The sequence below is a fragment of the Stegodyphus dumicola genome, chromosome 6 (genome assembly GCF_044657685.1).
Source record: "Stegodyphus dumicola isolate Sdum_Otavi_A_Nest chromosome 6, ASM4465768v1".
Classification (NCBI taxonomy): domain Eukaryota; kingdom Metazoa; phylum Arthropoda; class Arachnida; order Araneae; family Eresidae; genus Stegodyphus; species Stegodyphus dumicola.
The window spans coordinates 222,666,698-222,687,981 of record NC_140773.1 but is presented as its reverse complement, the minus strand read 5'-3'; the positions used below and the strand labels follow the sequence as shown (position 1 = coordinate 222,687,981).

At 32.9% G+C, this 21,284-nt stretch overlaps 1 protein-coding gene across 4 annotated transcripts in view; it reads left to right on the top strand.

Moving 5' to 3' along the window:
* The window catches only part of LOC118192573 (tudor domain-containing protein 5-like), a 113,850-nt gene that overhangs the window by 65,925 nt on the left and 26,641 nt on the right, over positions 1 to 21,284 (top strand). For all 4 annotated transcript variants that reach the window (XM_035363568.2, XM_035363565.2, XM_035363566.2 and 1 more), the window contains exons 14-15: positions 6,284 to 6,412; positions 13,825 to 14,273. In XM_035363568.2, the coding sequence (XP_035219459.2) occupies positions 6,284 to 6,412; positions 13,825 to 14,273 (578 nt within the window). The remainder of the gene's footprint in view (positions 1 to 6,283; positions 6,413 to 13,824; positions 14,274 to 21,284) is intronic.

Genomic DNA, 21,284 nt, shown 5'->3' with positions numbered 1-21,284 from the left:
TTGGTTGATCACAGAATCTAATGTAATTTTTAATTTTTAGCCTCTTATTTTACCATTATTGGCATGTCTTTATCCTTTCTGCCATGAAATTATAGCTGAAAATAAAATTAGGGGTAGTACCATTGATCTCCAAACAGAATTTTGTGAGTTGTATGATGACGATTTTTGTCATAAAATTTTGCAAGAGAAATCTGTTAATAAGCGGAGGGTTTTGATTTTGGAACTCTTGAATGGCTACAACAAGAAGAAATATTAGTCTATCAGTTTTGACTATTCCTTACAGCAATGCTTCAATGCAAAGGATATTTGGTTAAGTGAAGAAAATACACAGTATTTAGATCATGTCTGGAAAATGTAACTCTATAAAATTGTTAATCCGTAAGTTGAACATTTGGGGAGAAAAAGCGTTATGAAAAAAATTATGATGACAGATTATTACAAAAAAACTGACAGCATCATCATCTCTTAATGAAACTTGTACTTGACTGTACAAACTACCACTAATGGTTTTCAGCACTAATGGTTTTCCACTAATGGTTCCCACCATTAATAGTTTTCAGCATAAATTTTATTAGATATGTAATTTGTTTTGGCATCTGTAGAATTCTTCTTTAAGAATCAAGTGTAGCCAGTATATATTTGTTTAATTTTGTTTTTCATTAGTGAATGATATATTTCTAAGTTTTATCCACACAGGTATATTTGCATGAATTGTTCATTTTATTTTCCTCACTTCTAAGAGTACCTTATTGTATAAAAACTTTTCTATTGTAGTGATGATTTTGTCAGTCTAAAAATTTAAGATAATCACTAAATGAAATTAACCATATATAAGCTAGATTTTCCAATTAAATTTCAATATATTTTTATTAGAATAATGATAGGTAATTCAGTAACATGAATCATGTATTATAAAGTAAATTTAAGTCAGTTTGGATCTTGAAATCGCATTGTTGCACAGTTTAAAAACTTTCCTGTTTTTTTGCATGTAAATCTTGCTGTTTTCATAATTGAAGATTGGTAGTTATGCATATAGTTAAAATGGTCTTATTAGGGGGGAATAAAGAGAAAAGTATCATTATTTTTATCTGTCTATTGCAGACATGGCCAAACTGCGGCTCTCCGACACCGTAAGTGCAGCTTGCGAACTACTTGCGATCCTTTGCCATCTGAAATGCCAATCATTTCGAATGAATACAGTTTAAACTTTTAATACAAGTGGAAATTGAAATCATGTAGTGCCACGTTTCTTTATAAATCACTAATTAATTTCTGATATTATGTATGTAAAATTTGATAGATTTCAAACTGTCCAGTGCTAACTTGCAATGCAGCAAATAAGTAAAATTGCAAATAATTACATTTTTGGTAATTACTGTTCTGTTTAGGTTACTTTTTGAACAGGTAATGGTCACTAATACAAAGTTAATCTAAAACTCAATGCTAATATTTTTATTTAATTACTATCCCTAATATTTTTTCTCTCCAGTTAATTTGACTTCTGGCGATATCTGCTTACATTCCTGTGTGATCCCATTGTTGTGATCCAACCTGGAAGATTTGCTATTCGTTATAAGGTACTACTTTAATTCAGTCCTTGCATGGCGTGAGTAACTGCTGAAGAAACCTGTTTCGCCTTGCAGTCCATACAGAGTTCTCTTAATGTGTGGAAGAATTTTACGAGGATTTTGTTTTTGGTGGAGTGAACCTTCAGCCTCTTATGTGGTTCAGACACTTATCTCAATTTTCTGCAAAACTCCTTCAAAATAAATTTTTTTTATCCCTAAACAAGTTTGGAATTTTTATGCAATAGCTTCACATATTTCACAACCAGTCAAAATGTCTAATTCCCATTTGATAAAATATTGTTATTCCAGATAGAGATCTTTTACCTTAATCATCAAATCTTAACATTAATAACGTTGCATCAAGCAATGAGTGATCAACAGAACACAAACGTCTCTCTTCTCCAAAGTTTCTGTAAAAATTAATATATTGATATTGGTGAAATCTCTTTAGCTTGTGATATTTACTAATATTTTTCGAGTTCTTGTTTGATGACCTTCTTTCTTTCTACTCCGCATTAGGTTAGAGTTATTATGCTGCACTAGGTTAAAGGCCGGTAAATATCGCATTAGGTTAGAGGCATTTTGCTGCCCGGCATATCTAAAAATTTTCACCCTTTAGTACTGCTGCTGCACCGTTTGTCTTGTGCCTGATACATTAAACTTTGAACATCATGTATGTTTGAAATGTCCTTCATGAAAGCTTAGTAGCCAAATGCAAAATTGTACAATGATTCACTGCTTGATCGCTACAAGTTTCTCACAATAATGTGCAAGTTTGCTCCCATAAACGTTTATTTTTAAGTCTGATGTTTTATTTTCTAAAGTGTCATCTGCCTGCCGACTCCATTTCAAATTCTTTTTTACAAACTTTATTTTCTCCGCACAGGTTAGGTAACCCAATGGAAATTTGTACTATTTAACTGTTAGGCTGATGATAATTTACTTTAAACTTTCTTCTGAGTTATTTTACTTAGAAGTTCAAGATGAGACGGTAAGTCATTTGACCGCCTGTATGGGTCCAGCAGTGAGAATATGGTGGATCTGTTTCCCTATTTAGCAAGAGCTTAGGAACTAAACTATTGTGCAGATGTCTGCCATGTTACAAAAGGCCTTCACATCGAGCATCTTTGTGTGTCCATAGAAATATGAAGAGTTATGCATTCATGTTATATTTGCATTTGCGAAATAAATTCATTGTAATAGTGACAGGTATGTTTCCTTCGGCTGGTGGACGATTGGAATATGTGCACGACAAACTGTTTATATGGCCTAGCAACTACTAGATATATTAGCAATAGGTTATGTATGCCCTGTATTATCGTAACGATTCAAGAGATGGTTTCGTGAAATTTCAATGATGTGCATGAATTTCGTTATCTATGTCCAAAATTATCGGGACGATTCGAGAATTTTCAATAATATGCATTGTACTGATTACTAAAAAATTCTGGCAGATTCCATTAGATGCCATTCTGAAATACTGTATCAGTCAGTGCCATCATGAGAGATACTGATTATTTAAATACCACTGAAATTGCAACCACATTTTTTTTTTTTTTTTTTTTTTTGGGGGGTGAATTCTTCTATACTGAATATCAGTAAAATTAGTTATTACAAAGTTTTGGTGAAAATATTTAACGATGTCTTAGGTTAGGACCCTAAGATTCGAATTATCTCAGTATGTTGGTCCTTGATGTTAATTGTGTGGAAAAACAAAATTACTTTTTAAGCAAAAGCCTTAAAAAGTTAATAGCATATTTTTAAATAAATATTCTTTCTCGAATAGCAGTTTCTATGCAGTGTTGACGTGTATCATTTAATTTATCCTTTCTAAAAAAGAGCTCATGCATTTAAAAAAAAAAACACCAAATTTTCTTTTTAAATAATGATTTGTTATTTACTCAAATAAAAAAAATTTTTATGTAATTGTAGACCAACAAATATGTTTCCCATTCATTTTACTTCCACTAAATTAAAACAACAATAATTATAAACAGAGATGTGTAAAGTAAATCAGAAGATAATATTTGGTTTTTCTACCTGAAGAAAAATTGCTCACTTGCCCACTACAAGAGTTACAAATTTTTATTTTCTTGGCACTTACCTTTTCTAAACACAAAACAGTAGATACAAGATGTAGTTATTCATATTTGTATGTAATCATGTTAATCACATATTTATTAATTTTCTTCAAAAGTTATTTTATATTGAAAACCTGTCTTATTATTTTTGAAATAATATAAATTTGGACTTGCGGCTCTCAAACGTACATAAAATCTATCATGCGGCTCCCATCGTCTTGAAATTTGGCAATCCCTGGTCTATTGTAAAAGAGAAGGGGTGTAGTGTACATGTAATCCCTACAAGTTGATTAAAAAAGTCTTTTCCTGATTGCAGAAATTTATTGTGTGAAAACTATTATATTTAGATATGTACTTTTTTTAAAAAATTATAATTTTTATGATTTCAATATGGGCTTACTTTTTAGTTTATAGAGTGTCAAATCGGTATTCTCTTTCTCCCTACATATTCTTTAATATTTGCTGCTAACACTTGATGCAGCATGCGTTCTTCTACCTTCAAAGAATCAGTATCACAAACTGGTATGACAAAGTCTCAGTACGTGATATGTCCTTTGTCTTATTCTCAGTAGAGTTAACAGTGTCATGCTCCCAGAGTAAGCCTACCACTTCTTTTAAAGGTCACAAACAGTGCCAATTTTGTTTAAAAAATTTTTTTCATGTTATTTCTGTGTTTTTTAACATCTGGATATAAACTTCTAAATCACCATTGTTAAGTGATTTAGTTTGATGTCACAAAATAAACTTTCATGGATATCATTTCATTACTAAATACATCATCAACTAGATGATTAAATGTATAACAGTAGGACTGCATAGTGATGAAACTTCCACATTTCTCTCTTCTGCCTGTTCTTATTTTTGCTCACCATGTTTATTCGTAGAATCTTCTGAGTAGCTGAGTGCATAAGTGTCCATTAACACGATTTAAATATCAAAATTAAATTGTTATAACTGTAAATCATTAGTGTCATAAAAAGTTTTTGTAGTTAAAAAAAAGAGTTAAGTTTAATTATTCCCAACCTTTTCTTATTGATATTACAACCATACTAATTAATGCACCAATAGGCAGAAAACGTAGATAATCTGTGAATGACCCTTTAAATTTGCAATTAATGCTGGGGTACCATAAAAGTAGTTCTTCACAAATCTTAAATGAGAATTTAATCTTTGCAAATCTTGAGAATATATATATATATGTAAGATAAAAAAATATGTGGATCAAAATTGTAATTTAAACTAACGATAAAACATTAATTCTTCCTCTCTATTCTAAAACTCGTAGTAATTTCTCTGCATTGCGTCATTTCTAGTTCTTTCCTTTTCTCTTTTTTTGCATGGCTTGCGCAGCTCTGATGACGTAATAAGTGGGAACTGAAACTACCATTGTAAACCAAAACTTTTCTCTTTACGTGCTTCCATCTTGCATAACTGCGCACTTCAGCTTCTGTCTGTGCTGTGCTTGAACACAATTTCGCTACGTTGCTTCCTATTGCAATAATATCAATAATGTAAATGTTCTTGAACAGGCACGTTTAGGGTGCCAAGTGATCTGTGGCCACTTAATGTAAGTTGGAAATAAAAATGGAATTAAAATTGCCTTGACTGCTAAGTCAACACATTAGCTTACGACGCAGTCAGAATACTTCCTTTTCAATATAGCATAACTATGCATCAACACTGCTGTGGCTTTTCCTTTCCTTGCTTTTATTATATCCTCTTTAAGTATTTATCCTTGCTTTTATATATGCCTCTTTAAGTATGCCCAGAAAATTAGAGGAGCATATTGAAAGGAAAAGAATCTGGGTATAAAATACGCGGAGCATTTTTGTATTATAATTCAGGCATTTTAACAAACACTGCACAAAACTGTGATATTATTCAGCCATACTAAATGAAGTAAAAATCACATATAAAATACATTGTGAAAATTCACAATCTCTGCAAGACTCACAAAGTGCATATTTATTTTATGCTCATATACGCAATATTAAATTATTAAGAATAAAAATATTATTTATGGGAACTTCCAGTTGTTGATAACAAATTTCTGGACAGCCTTTCGTAGAATTAGTTAGTTTGAAGAACATCATCCTACAGCTTATTTCTTTAATTTTTAAAAATCGTTAGAATAGTCTGATTTTCCCCCCCTTCACATACTTACTTCACAATACATTTTAAATGTGTCAGTAATAAATAGATATAATAAAATTTAATATTTCATAACTAAAGTCTATTTATTATTAACTTCTACTAACATTATTATTTTTGTAGAATTCTCTTTAAATAAATAAATGATCATCAAAGCTTAGGAGTTCCATGGTAACATTTTATCAAACTAAAAATGTTCAGACTTTAAAATGTCAATAGATAATTTCTTATAATATAGCAGCTATATGAATAAATACATTCAAATTCAGTTATAGTGGTAAAAAAAAAAAAGCTTTTACTGTATTATTTTAGCCATTCTATATTGATTAAAACTTTTATTTGAGATTTAATTTCTAAAAACATATGTAATTTTAATTTTGCATACATTTCTAGTTAGTTTGTGGGGGTCTTTTATCATAATTTTTTTTTTTTTCCCCCGAGAATGCAGCTGTACAGTAACTTTAAATTAATTTTGCTTTTTAGATTGATGGAACACTCTCTGTGATTCTTTGTGATACAAATGGAGAACAAGATATCTATATTAATGATATCTTATTGAAGGAAGGGTTTGCAGAAAATAAGAGTGCTTTGTATCCCCAGTTAGGTGGCCAAGTGAGTATACCACAGAACTTATATTTTTATTTAGAAAAGTCTCTTAAATATGCAGGATAATTACTTTTAAAAATATATTTTTCTTTAGTGGCTAGTTCTGATAGTAGGATGGAGGCAATTCCTATTAACCATTGGTAGGCACCAGATGTCTCTGTCACCTGTAGTGGTTAGTGTCTCTGACTACCCTACTGAAGGGCCCGGTTTCAAATTCCAGAGAAGCCATATATGTTTGTTAGCAAATAAGGTCTGTATGGCAAGGAGGCAGTTAAAATATATGGTGGCTGAAATCACAGGGCTCTCAAGGGGTTGGTGATAGAAGAAGAGAGGTGGGACCCTTGAACCACACCTTGAGGTTTTCTCCTTGTGAGTTATGTCTGGGTTAAAACTTTAGCAGTTAGCAAGGCCTGTCAATATATGATATACCTACTTAGGTGAACAGATACTGGCCTTGCTTCAACCTATACCTTTTATGACGCTGACTGTTGTTCCAAAGGGCCTGGGTTCGAATCCTGGAGGAGGAATCCTGGATAATTTTAAGCGTGCAGTGTCGGTGCAGCAAGGAAGGCATCCAAACTATACAGCGAGCCAAAATCCTCTCAAGAGGTTGGTAGAAGTGAAGGAGGGGTAGGAGACGCTTGGATCATGGTACTGCAGAGGTGCTGGACTAGTTTCTACCTTTACCCGTATTATGTATTTAGTTTCCATTTCTGAGAACTTTTTAATATTAGAATATGTCTCTTCTTATGTATTATATCTGAAACTGAAATTTGAGCTCTTTATATTCAGTCTGCATAAATGTTTTTTGTCATAGTTCTATGTTAAGATGACCAGACGTCCCGCTTTTGGCCTGACAGTCCTGATTTTTAGCAAGTTGTTCCGCGTCTCATGGCGTTTAAAAAAGTCCCGATTTTTTGGAAAGAATGCACAACAAGCTAGGGAACAACGGAAGAATACAGTTTTCGGAGGCCATGTGGCTACTTCGCCAGGATATGAGTCTTATGTTATTTTTGTTAATTTTATAATGTTAAATTTTAATAATAACAAATAATTGTTGACAACTGATTGAGAACTGCTCGTCAAAGCTCGCATTGTTGATCAGTTGATAGAATTCGACCACCATTGTTTGGACTTAGCATTTTTTGGCATTGGCAATGATGAAAACATTTTGTAACTGTCTCTCAGATGATGCACATCATACTGTGTGCTAGTGCTAATTAAACAAGTGATGTCAACTAATCAGCTATTCAGATAATTTAGGTATGTAATTTATTTCATAAAGACATAAATTTTCTTGAATTGAGCAGACATTAACTCTTATTATTTATATTTTATAATGGCGACAAAATGTCTAGCGTAGGCCTTGAAAGTGACACTTACAACTTACAGCAAATTCAGAGGAAAATAATATAAGTTAGTATTGTTATTTAGAAAGAGATATAAGATTAAAATTTAAATAATTTTAAAAATATAGTTAATTTATAATAAACAAATTAATTTAATTTTTAAACTAACAATAAAATATCTTTATGCAATTATGTACCTACTTACTGTGTTTTTAGGCAATGTATATAGATAAAAATTTATAATATAATTTATAAATTTATAATAAATTAGTTCTTTAGATTTTTAACATAATGAGTAAGAACAAAGGATGCAAATTCAAAGATGATCTAAGAAATGAATTTCCTTTTCTTAAAAAAACCAAAAGCGATTACATGGTAAAATGTGAGAAATGTAATGCTGAATTTTCTATTTCGCCGGCTGGAAGAATGATATTTCAAAGCACTCGGGGGACACAGAAAAATAAACGATATTGAAATACTACCGCATCTTCCTCCAAAATGAAGGAATTCTTTCAGAAAATAATTTATGGAGACGAAGAAAAGAAATTAGTGTTACCAGAAGGACTTTATGTCCTTTCATGATAATAATCACGATCATTCGTTCAGATCTTGTGCATTACAAGTTGTCCAAAAGTTATTCAACAAAAAATGACAGCCATCTACTAAAAGAATTCACTCAAATGAGAAATATGCCAAAGAGTAAAATAATACTATACGTAATATTTTAACGTATTATATTTGTAAATTCCACTTTGTTGAAATTTAAAAATATATATAACAGTACTATTTTTGCGTTCTAAAATTTGTGTTAAAATTTGTGTCAACAATGAAATTTGTGTTGCTCCATATAGAACAAATTTTTAATCAAGATTCTCCCCCCCCCCCTGGTAAATGGTGTCCCGCTTTACCAATGTTAAAATCTGGTCACCTTATTCTATGTGCATCCCTGTAGTGACTCATCTAATTGCATATTATTTCCAATTCAGTTTATCACCCAGATTGAATGTGGAAAAAAAAATATTAGTGTTCAAATATTTCATCTTTTTGGTTACAGTTATTGATTTTGGATGCTTGATGAGGTATTTGCCAAGATGTACAATTTCATTATGAACTGGTTGACAGAGATCTTGGAGATATCTTTTTTATATTTGATAATTATTGATAGTTTTCTGGATGTTGAGCTGATATATTGGTTGTTGTTGTTGGCTCAAACCTAATACTGGCGTGACATGCCTAATGGTGAGAACGATGCAACATTTCAGACAGATTGTAAACAACTAGTAACTTAGCCTTCAGCAGGCAGAATACTCTCTCCTTCAACAACCTAAAGCCTTCCTTTAAATACTATCTCTTTTTACCTCATTTGAATATATGTGAACTAAAATTAGCATTTTAGGAAGAAAGCAAAGCAAGAGTGATAGTAAAGGTATCAAACATAAAATAACTGGTTAGGAAAAGAAATAAATCCTGACATTCTTCTTCTTCTTCTTTTTTTTTTTTTTTCCAAAATCAGTGTGAAATCTGTTGCTTTCACCAGTCTGTAGTTCACAATTATATTCAGTTTCATAAACCTCTTATATGGAACAGAAATCTGTGGCATGTCTGTTTCTTAAAATTAAAAGATGAAAGAAGTGAATGCTATTATTAACTTCTATGTTGATCGTCAACTGCAAGTTAGGGAAATTTTCCAAAGTAAAAGGTAACAAAGTTTTAAATTCATTTTTTGAATGCTTCCATAGCACAGAAATATCACCTACATACCTCTTCCCCCCCCAAAAAAAAAAGGGTTTTGGGGGAAACTTCGAGAAAACAGAATTTTCTGCGAGTTGCATGTAGATTTCAATCAAGATATGCGACGATGATGCTCCCATATACATGCCATCTTGCTGTTTTGCAGGTTTGTCCATCACTTTAAACTTACATGTGGTATAAAAAGCTTCATAAATATGTCTAATAAATTGTCATGTAATTTTTAGGGAAGTGATTGAAAGTCTTGATTGAATAGAAATTTCCATATAAAAACAAGGTTGCGACACTACCTGGAAAACCGGGAAAAACCAGGGAATTCAAAAACTGGCCAAATTTAAATATTTTAATTAAAATATGGAAAGTCAAGGAATTTCATACTGCAATCCCTGAAAAAGTGATTTTTGTGCCGACATCAGAAGTGATCACTTTCTTTGCAAATCATATATCGCATGAGTGATATTCGGAGCAGTGCCAATCAGATTGTCTTTTAGAAAGGCAAAAGAAGTTTCCAGTAGCCTCGAGAATCCAGAAATTTGCATGGGCCTGTGCAGTGCATGTTGATTGAAAGTAAATCCCCCCCCCATTCTTATATAAAACAAGATCTTTTAGACCTTTATTTCTTAAATGCCTTATTTGTCATTTTGTAGTAAAATAAAAATAATAATCAGTCTAGGCTAACCATTTAATATATGTATATTCGCCAAAATACCATCGATTTTTGTAATTCAGTTTTTAATCCTTAACTAATTAACTTTATTTTAATGTTATTCATATTATTTAATGTGTCTTCTTCCTTCTAAATTTATTTATTATTAGTTAATAATACTTTCAAATTTCAGGCAATTTTCTCTGGCATACTTGTGAAACTAATTCTAGCAGTAATATGGCATACCATCATGAAATTTAGTGCACATATTTTTCACTTATGTATGCTGCTAAATAAATATAAAATACCTGACTTCATTTAAAAATAAATAGATTTCTTTCTTCCTTTAGCTGCAAAATGTCTGCAGAAAAGACATTTTTAAATCCCGATTGGACAAATTCTAATCTCAATCCTCAGTGGAGAAGAAAACTCTTATCACAGTTATAAAAGTAATGTTTTGGGGATTATATATATATATATATAAAGTTATATGTAATTGACAAATTTTTGTGTTTTCAAGTGGTACCATAATTAATTTACCCTCAGCATGCACTGCACGGATAGCCTAGAATTTTCTTGAAACACACCTGGAAAAGTTAGGGAACTTCATTCTCCTGTTTGTGTGGCAACCCTGTAAAAATTAGAAATAATGATATAGCTAAGCAGAATTAAATAGCATAACACTTTTAAAATTTTTAGAGAAATTGGAAAACAGTTATGGTACTTTTATTTTTTTAACATTAAATTGCTTTCTTAGGGGATTTATAGAAAAAGGTTATTGCATAATGCAAGGTAAGATTCATGATGAAGATCAATCTAGAATTGTACATATATTATCCATTATCATGCTGTATTTGGAACTGTGATCAGTCTGTATTTTTTGCAAACATTTTTTGGAATTAAAATCAAATTAACATATCACAGCTTATTTTGTAGCTAAGTGGAAAGTTGAATGTTAAATAGTTTTATTCTACTTTGGTTACTCAACAAAATATTGTGCTTGCACATGATGTATTTTTGAGTGATTAAGTTAATTTTCCTTAAAATTTGTGGGGAGGGGATTTTCTTTGAATATTTTTGTGTAGTAATCTTAACACCGCAATAATGTTTAACACCTCTTTATCTTAAATTTATTATTTTTCCTTCCAAGTTTTAACACGATAGGGAATTGTGTTAAATGTTAGAATGGAAAGGAGATTAGCTGGATTGCTTAGACTTCTGATACTCAGTATCTGATAAGCTCGGTCTTGAATATGTAAGTGATAGTAATATGTGTAACAAAAACTGCTCAAAGAAGTGGAAAAGGAAAATGAATACTGAAAGCTGCATTTGAAATATAACAATGCCATTTATAAACAATTGTATTTAAACTTCGTGAGCATGCAATATTATTAAAAGAGAGAACGAATTCATGATAATCAATCAAATTTGAGCAACCCCTTCCTGTAACTGAATGCAACTAGGGTGACACCTGAGAACCAACTCCATGTTAAGCAGGAGGGCCGGTCATGTTTGCTAACCTCTTAGAGGATTATAAAAATACTCTTTGCTATGCTGGGGTGCCTCCAATACCACACTCAGACCTATTTAAAGAATTCTCTCAAATCCTCCGGGGCTCACCCGGGCCACCAGATGCTTTCACACCTCGAGTCTCGGAGACCACGCTGGAGGGAAACCCTTGGTGAACACCGTTGTTAATTTGGCGATCTGACTGGTCGTTGATGTGCCCCTGCCAATACTATGCGGCTGCTTGTCACTGAATGTCATTACTCGGAATACTCAGACTGGCTACCCTACCAGTTCCCCCGATTTGCAATCCCCCTCAGTCCAATCATATAGATGACCTTCCCTCGGGTTCTGGAACCGCCAAGCTCAAAAATGCTTTGCCCCCAGAGTACACTGTCATGATATAGGATCAAGCCAGCACTGCACCTCGGGAGGAGGGGGTAATAACATGATAAAGCAAACAAAACAAGTCACAAATATGCAAAAGTGTATGAAAGTAAATATCTGAATTTGCTTGTATTACCATCTCTTCATGAGCGGTAAAGAAAGATAAACAATCAGCCAATAATCAGTTAACTGTGAGATGATCACACCTTGTTTTTTTCAAATCCGCTGTTTTTTATCCTTTCCTGTAATCAGAAAAAAGTTGCACTACCATCTGTGACATTTTTTCCAAATGCACAAAATAAAGTATCTGAGTAATCCTAAATGGCTACAAGAAAATGTTCTTTTGTTTGTTAGACCTCCAAAAAAACCAGTTATGGAGGAAAAGCATGTCCAAGGTTGCTCTTTTTTTTTTTTTTTTTTTTTTTTTTTTTGCGTAGAAAAACCTTCAACAAACTCTACTATTCTGTTCTTTCCATTAGTTGTGAGTTCAGGTGTACATAACAAGGACCCTGCATATAATTGTTCCATTTGACAGCTATATTATAGTTAATTTTTGATTGCATATTACAAAACTCAACTGAGTTCAGTTCATGGCATCAAGAGTTCATAAATTTTACAGCTGTGAGGAAACTAAGGCATGATCCTTCAACTCTAGCACCTCTTTTTTCTGCGTAAGATCTAAGGCTAAGAAGCCATTTCGGTGTATCGTAATTGGTAAATCACAATGTCATTTCATGATTACTTTTACAAAATCTTCACCTATAAAGAATTCTTTTATCCTCTAGGAATTTCACTGCCTCCTCCTCATCTGTAAATAAGACCCAGATTGTGGAATCTATTTTTTCTCGCACTAAAATTGCTTTTAGTCAAATAATGTATGTGAAGAAAGTCGTCTATCAAATTATATTTCATGCAGTTCTAAGAAAAGGTTACAAACATTAACATGAATATTTGACTCGATTTCATTCATAAAACCAAGACTTCTCAGCTGATAACGTTATCTTTGGCACGTTATCACACATTTTAGTAATGTTTTGCGATGGTGTATTTTAACCTGTATAGCTAGCTGAAAGATACCCATATTGTAACTAGAATTGAAAACAGTTCCAATTTCCAAGTTGTGTGTATGAAGGAGAGGGGTGAATCAACTGCAGTAAAGAATATGTAAGCAAGAAAAAATATAAATAATTTGAATATCTTGAAAGTGTGAGACCCCCCCCCCAAAGAGAGAAATACATGATGATGAGGATAAAAAAATCCTTAAATCAGGATTTTTTAAAACCTTTTCCTGTGGGCTATAGGGGCCAATTTCGAACGTATTTTGGCCATTTAGTCACTTATTTTAAATGAAAGGAACAGAAAAACAAATCGACAGGATCTTGCTCTTCCTAATCCATATTAAGGAGTAGATTTTAAATCTCCATAGTTTACTGAAATTTCTTGAGACACATTTAAAGTAATGAAAGTGTGGGACATATATGTCCCAGCCCCCGGGAAAAGGTTAAACTGTTCTTTTCTTTTGCACTCTGAAAAGGGCTTTAAAAAATCATCCTTTCCATATTACATAAAAATTTTAATTTAAGTTTGATTGGAAATATTTCAAATGATTAGAATGATTTTAAAAAATGATTAGAATTTACATTAAATATTATTGAAAACTTGCTTATTGATTCATAATTGCCTAGTGTTAAATTGTGTATGCATACACCTGCAATGACAGATTAATTTTTATTCTGATTAATTTCAATGTAATTGCTTACTAGTCTTTCTTGCTTTTTTAGGCTGCCTATGGGATTAATATTCCTCCATTCCAAGCTGAAGGTGCCCAGCATTTCCAGAGAAGCCCATATGCTGTTGTTGGTTCTCCACCATCTACTGTAAATGATGTTGCTCTTAGTTTATTGCAAAAGTTGACTTTATGTTATGCACAGAATCCTCAGCTGAAGCAGCAGCATATCCAAAGTGGATTTCTGAATCCATTTTTTAATTTACCCTCTAGCACTATGCTTGGGAATCCTAGTCCTGTAATGAATCCTCTTCTAGCCTCTACTGGATTAGTTGGACTTTCTCCTTTGACCCCTCCATATACTCCCAGTGCATATTTAGTTAACATGTCAGAATACCCAAGTCCACCTTCTGCTGAACTTAATAGGCAACCTGTGAAACCAAAATTTCCATCTAGTAAGGAAATGAAGGAAACAAAGAAACCATCACTTGATGATTCTGAGAAGTATGTAATTCTTTTGTTTTATATTTGAATTACTTAGTGCTGATGAATCTCTTGTGTGCACCTGATCAGTATCAGAATCTAGAGTATTTTTGTGAATGTGTTATCTGTATACAGGGTGTCCCATCAAGACTGTGCAACCAGATTGCTCACTTGGAATACATAAAAAATGCTCAAAGAACTGTACCTGTATTATTCATAGTTTTCGAGATAAGTGCGAAAGAAAAGTATGTCATCTCATCCATTACAAATGGGAGGAACTTTATTGGAGCCATAAACATTGCTATTTGCATATGTCTACATGGGAAGATGTTCAAAATGTCCAATGCACATATCGAAGTGTTTTTTTTTTTTTTCCCAATAAAGTTTTTTACCCTTTACACCGTATATAAGGTTGTAGTTATCTCAAGGCCCACTTGACGCTTGCAAATTTGAAAGTCTTGGAATTCTTGAACCTAGTGCATGGGAGCTCTTTTTCACTAGTGGTAGATAATTTGATTCGCATGAAACAAATCCAGGATCAAATCCCAATGTCATGTGAAACTCATGTGCTACAGCACTTCTCATTGTGCTAATAGATGGCGACACGAGCAAGCAACTACATACCCGATATCACCTTATTCTCTTCTACCATGAGATCGCTATGTTGACGACTCGGAGAACAACACACACTTCCCTCCACTGAGGACAAATGACGAACTACATCACACACTCAAAGGCACTTCACACACACTGCACCTCACGACGGCAACACACATGCCGACAAGTGAAGTTTCTCAACCATGCATCAATGGCTCCAAATGAGTACACCTACATACCAAGGATGGATTTGTTTCAGAATATGTACAATTTTTACCATTTATCTTGACATCAATAGAGTAAGGGTGAGCAGAATTAGGAGAAAACAGAAAAGAGAGAGACTAGGGGAAAGAGCACACTTGGCTAAGGAGGAATGAGAGAAAATTAGACAAGTCTCAGAAGAGGACAGAAAAGTAGTTGTGAAAAAAGAGAGGAAATAAGGGAAAAGAGGGAAATAAGAATTCTTGGCAACGATGCAACAATCATAACATGAAGCATTTGAAGAAATTGTGGGCTGGGCAGGGCCTGAACCCATGAGGCTGTGAATAGTCCATTACATATCAGTGCTGAAACACACAGAAAATCAGAGTTAAGCTTCAAGTTCAGAAGAAGTTAATATAATTTGAAGGGCTTGAAAACCAAGTAGCACTTATCAATCTGAGATTTAGCAATTCTCATTTATTGAACTATATCCAGGATATTTTGAAGATTATTTTGGTTATTGAAAACGTCAAGGTAAGGGTTGCTTCTTTCAGCGTCCAGATGATTTTTCTTTACTATCCCATATAACTGGATTTTGTAGTAGTGAGTAGGGTTTTCTTTAGATAAAACAGGGAAGTTAACTTCAGATTTCTTAGGAACAGGTTTCTGTTTCTCCATATTTCTTTTGTATTTTGGCAAGTCTTTTCAGGTAATTAAGACACAATAACACGCCGAATAAATACTGATTCAGAAGTCAAACAACAAAAATCAACGTTAATTCACAAAATTTTCACAGGACTAGTTTCGATGGTTTTACCGAACCATCATCTTCAGCTGCAAAACCGCAAAATGCAATCAGTCTTTTCAGGTACTCATGACGTCCATGATAAGAACTCGCATGATTTTGACCACAGAAAATACTTTTAGGGTTCTCTCTTTCCTTTAGTGTGCAAGCCGAAGTCCTGTGCCATCTTCTGCATTTACAGCACCTTTCCTCATTAAAACAGCAGTCTTTTATATGCCCGAACCTCTGGCATTTATAGCACTGGGTTGGGTGGTTAACTTTATACTTGTACAGCTCGATCATAACTTGGAAGCTGAAAATGTTGTTTACTTAAAATATTGCATTGTCTTCCATAGAATTATCCAATTCTATAAAAAAGATAGGTAATTTAACAAGTAAGGATTCAGTTTTTCGTGTGAATTGTTTAACTTTCCGCACAGGAAACTTACGAATCATCAGGATTTGAAAGAGGTGATTTTTCGGGATCGTGTTCGGAAAGTTCTTAATAATAAAGTCGTAGTTGTGTATTTATTTTTGGGCTGATAAGAATAAAGTTGATCTTATTAGATTCCAGAAATTGTGAGCGTTTCCTGTAGTTTTCAACTGTTTTAGGGAAGAAAAAAATTGAGCCTCTACATAATTTAGCTTAAAATTTGTCCATGCAAACTTTTCGTAGAGCATCTTCAAGGGTTAGCCAGTCAATGTCTATTAATAATAATGGGAAATTCCCATTGTGGAAGAGTTGACATCAGATTTTTTGGTAACCGAATTATAAGCTAAGGTAGGAAATTTATTAGTGTAATGAATATCATCAACTGCAAGTTCAGAAGAGATCTTTCAGGGTTGCCACGTTACCTGAAGTAACAGTCTGGAAAACCGGAAAAAGTCAGGGAATTCCAAAATTGACCATAAAATTCAGGGAAAAGTCAAGGAATTTAAATATTTTAGTAAAAATCTGGAAAAGTTGGAATTTCATACAACAATCCTGCCACGTTGCGCCGACGTTGGAAACAATCACTTTCTTGGCGAATTGTGTATTGCGTGAGTATCATAAAGCCAATTTTCACAGCTCCAATTAGATTGTCTTATAGAAAGGCAAAGCAAATTTTCATCAACTTTTGGTCTTTAGTAACCTTGAGAATCGCATGTGCCGCGCATGTTGAACTAAAGAAAGTACATATTCTTGTATGAAACAAAATTGGTTTAATCCTTGTATACGGTAAAATGGAGGTTAGAATGAAAAACTATGTATTGTAAAGAAAGAAGACCTCTCTGCAACAGGCGTGGCTCCATTCCAACGTAGAGGGAAACAGCTGCGCATGCACGAAATATCTATTGCCGATGTCGAAGTTCGAAGGTCACATTATCAAGAGTTCGTAAAATGAATATCGTTTAAAATTTCTTTAAACTTTAAAGGAAAAGAAAATACTCTTTGGCGCAAGTAAATTAATTACTGGATTAGTTATTTTGAGCGAAGAAAAAAAAAACGAAAATCCGTTTTCAAATTATTGCGAAATATCAAAGAAACGTTTTGTCCATATGAAAATCCTAGTTTAAATTATCGCAAAAAAAGAAGAAACCTTTTGTCAAAGAACGTTTCTTCTTAACACGTGTTCCTCAATTTTGTGTACACATCATGGAGAAAGAAATTCTGGCCGCCAGGTTCCGTCACCAAATTCCTTGGCAAATTTTCCCGCCGTTTTCTAGCAGCATAATAATAGCATTTTGTCTATGGAACCTTTTCTTCTTTGGTTCTTTGACGTTCTTTGGTTACAACATGGAGTATAATACTCTGTGGGTTAGAATAACCTCTATGTATGGTACACACAGGATTTGGCGACATTATGATAAGTAGTAAACGGATCACTTTGGTCTTAGTGACAATTTTCAAAATCGTGCCAAGGCCTTACTAGGTTTTTACCACAAAATTAAACCTTTTTTTTTTTTTCTTTGTAGTAAATGCCATATTTGTCATTTTGCAGTAAAATTAAAAAACAGTAATATGTCATCTAGACTAACCATGTAATATAACTATATTCGCTAAAATACAGTTGATTATTCTACTTCAATTTTTAATTATCTTTTATTTTTATGTTAGTCATATCATTTAATGTTGCTTCTTCTTCTAAATTTGTTTATTATTAGTAAATAATACTTCCAAATTTCAGGAAATTTTCTCTGGCATAACCCTGAAATTAATTCTAGCAGTGTAATGACATACCATCACAAAATTTAATGCACATATTTTTTGCTTATGTATGCTGTGAAATAAATATAAAATACTTGAATTTATTTTTAAAATATCATTAACACTTTTACGTGCGCAATATTGATTTTATAATTTTTTAACTAAAAAATCTAGAAATTCAATATTATGATCCTAGAGACAAATAATATATGAATTTTAAAAAATCTACTCTTGCCCATAGTTCTGTGGGTGGTGGTCGCACTGTGAAACCACCACGCATCTAGGACTTTGAAACTCACCTAGGTAGTAGAAAAAAAATTTACCTTTCTCCTTGCACGTTTCCAAAAAAGGACGAAATTTAAGAATTTAAAAAAAAAATGTATGTAGGAATTGCATAATATATAATTTTTTTTACATTATTTTACAAAGTAAATCATCAGGAAAAATTAAAAAATAAACATTTATGTATTTTTTCTATAGCAGTGAAAATATAAGTACCTACGTAATAAATACATTTGGATAAATGCATTAAAAAACTCAGTAAAATAAGGATAAAAAAAGACTCAGTGGGTGTTTTTTTTTTTAAAAAAATTTCAAAGAACAAATATTTTTTGTGACACTGTTCAAAGCATGTTTTGTCTTTTTGGTATATGAACCCACATTGCACGTTTCGCACATGTAATTTTCTATGAGGTTTCTTCATTGTGTAGCAAAATGTACACTTGCCTGGATCTAAATTTCACTGGTATATATATATCCAGCGTTATTTAGTTTCTTTTCATCTGACACATGAAATTTGTGGTTTTTTTATGTTAATGGGGAGAGGGCTTGGTCTTTTTGGCTTTGGTACGGATCATTCGTTTTCCATTCATACTTATCTTATTTGTATTTTGTCCCAAAATATTCAGAAAATATTTTTAGTTTAAATAAAACTTTACACGATTTTTATTTTTAATTATTGCAAAGTATACTCGTTAAATTTAAACCACATGAAATAATTTATAAAATCGCAATACTATTGCTTGGGGAACAAGTGTGTTGAGGTCAGAGAAAAGTCTCTGGAAAAGAAAGACCTTTTTACTGGGCAGGTGCCTGTATTGTTTAGTAATAAATTAACTCTGTGGTTTAAAAACCCCTTATCTATATCCGGGTAAAAATAAACATTCCAATTTGAGAAGCAGGCAAACGCCATTGTGGAGAGCATTGGTTTCAAGGCGCGACCACCGAGCCTCTAGAGCATTGTGAACATTGTGACACAATGCTCTAGTGGTGCAGTGGTCGTGCCCTGAAACCACAAAGCAAATGCCATACATATAGAGGTTTTTTTTTATATATTCAGTTTAATTATTGCTATTTTTTATTGTTTATGATAGAAATCATGATGTGCGATGAATAACTTTTGAAATTTAAAGTTGTTTATATTAAAAAAAAAGTTATTTTATCTCATTGAAAACGAACTTTAAAAGGCATCCGATTTGTATGATTCTGCAGTCATTTTGTGTTATTTAGAAGTAAAAGATCAGTAATCAATTGATTTTCACTCAAAAATTTCGAAAATTTTTGGTTTCAAGGCGCGACCACCGCACGTCAAAGGGTTAAATAGATTTCTTTCTTTTGTTTAGCTGCAAAATGTCTGCCAAAAAAAAAGCCTTCTTTTATTCTAGATTGGGCAGATTCTAATCTCAATCTTCAATGGAGAAAACAACTCCTATTATAATTATAATAGCAATGCTTTGGGGATATAAGTCGTATGTAATTGGCAAATTTTTGTGTTTTCAAGTAATGTCATAATTAATTTACCTCTTAGCACAGCCAACGTGCATTACGCGGATACACTGAAATTTTCTTAAAACACACCTGGAAAAGTCAGGGAATTTCATTCTCCTGTTTGAGAGGCAAGCCTGTCGGTTTAACAGGATTTTTAGGAGTTTTCCATTCTTCATTGTTAGTGTTCTGATTGTTAGGCAAGCTTAAACTTGTCTGAGCATGTTTTTTTCTATAAGGTTCAACAGCTCCTTTATAACGGTTTATAAAAATTGTAAGATGATAAGGTGACTATTTCGTATGGAAAAGAAAGCATATATGGAGAAACAGTTTAGTGAGATAGAAAAATAAAAAACATAAAAAAAAAAGAGTCGAGAAAATTTTACCAGAAAATCAGTGCTCTATCTCGCTTTGCCTTTCCCTGGACTGTTACTTATAGAAAAGGCAAAGGCAAGCTTACATGTGATCGACTTGAAATGCTAAAAAGATGAAGAGAGTTCTCTAGAGATCTTATTTGTGGAAGTGATCTGCCAAGGGAGGAGGCTGACCTAACTATCAACCTGAATATTGTTGAAAATGATCGAACTCTGGAACCTGATTCACCATCCTTATGTATAATGAGAAAGGCTATTGAAAATCTAAATAACAACAGGGTTGCAGGCCCAGATGGTATTAAGGCAGAACTTATTAATATTGACCTACCTATGGGAAGAGGGCTCCATTTGTCCCATTTTTAAAAAAGGAGACAGACTTTGAATGTTGCAACTATCGAGGTGTCATCCTCTTAACACCTTAACCCCTTGAGGACCTGCACCCGGAGAACGAAGCACAGCCACAGGACCCCCCCCCTCCCGAAATGGAACATCGCCACCAACCCACACATTTTCAGCAGTTAAAAAAAAAAATTTATGTAAAATCAACATTTTTATATAATGACCTCGATCTTTGATGTTACATACGTAATGTACTAATTCTTAATATATATTGATATAAAGAATATCGCTTTAATAGAAATAAATGAAACATGTGAAATACCAAAATTATAACTATACACATGAAAACAAAATTACAAATATGAAATGTAAAAGAAAATCAAATAATAATTATCTGTAGGTTATCAAATTCCAATTTAATAATTCAAAACGAGGATCCCTTTTTCCATCAATAAATCTTATCAAAACCAGAAGCACAGAACAGAAACTGATGCTCATACATGAAGATCAAAAGCCATATGACTTAAACGATGTGAAAACTGTTACCATTTAGAACCATCTACTGGCATTTAAAAATTTTTTTAAAAAGTTCCGTTTTCAAGTTACGCATGTGAGGCACTGGGCTGAAGAGATTGATCAGAGCTTTTCACATACGAGTGACACTAGGCTGGTAGCAGTATGATTGCATCGTGCCTACGCAATGCTGGTCCTGAATGGATTAAATGTGGCATTTAAAATCTTCTACCATGTTCATATAATAGGTTATTACTGTGTACATCTACAAT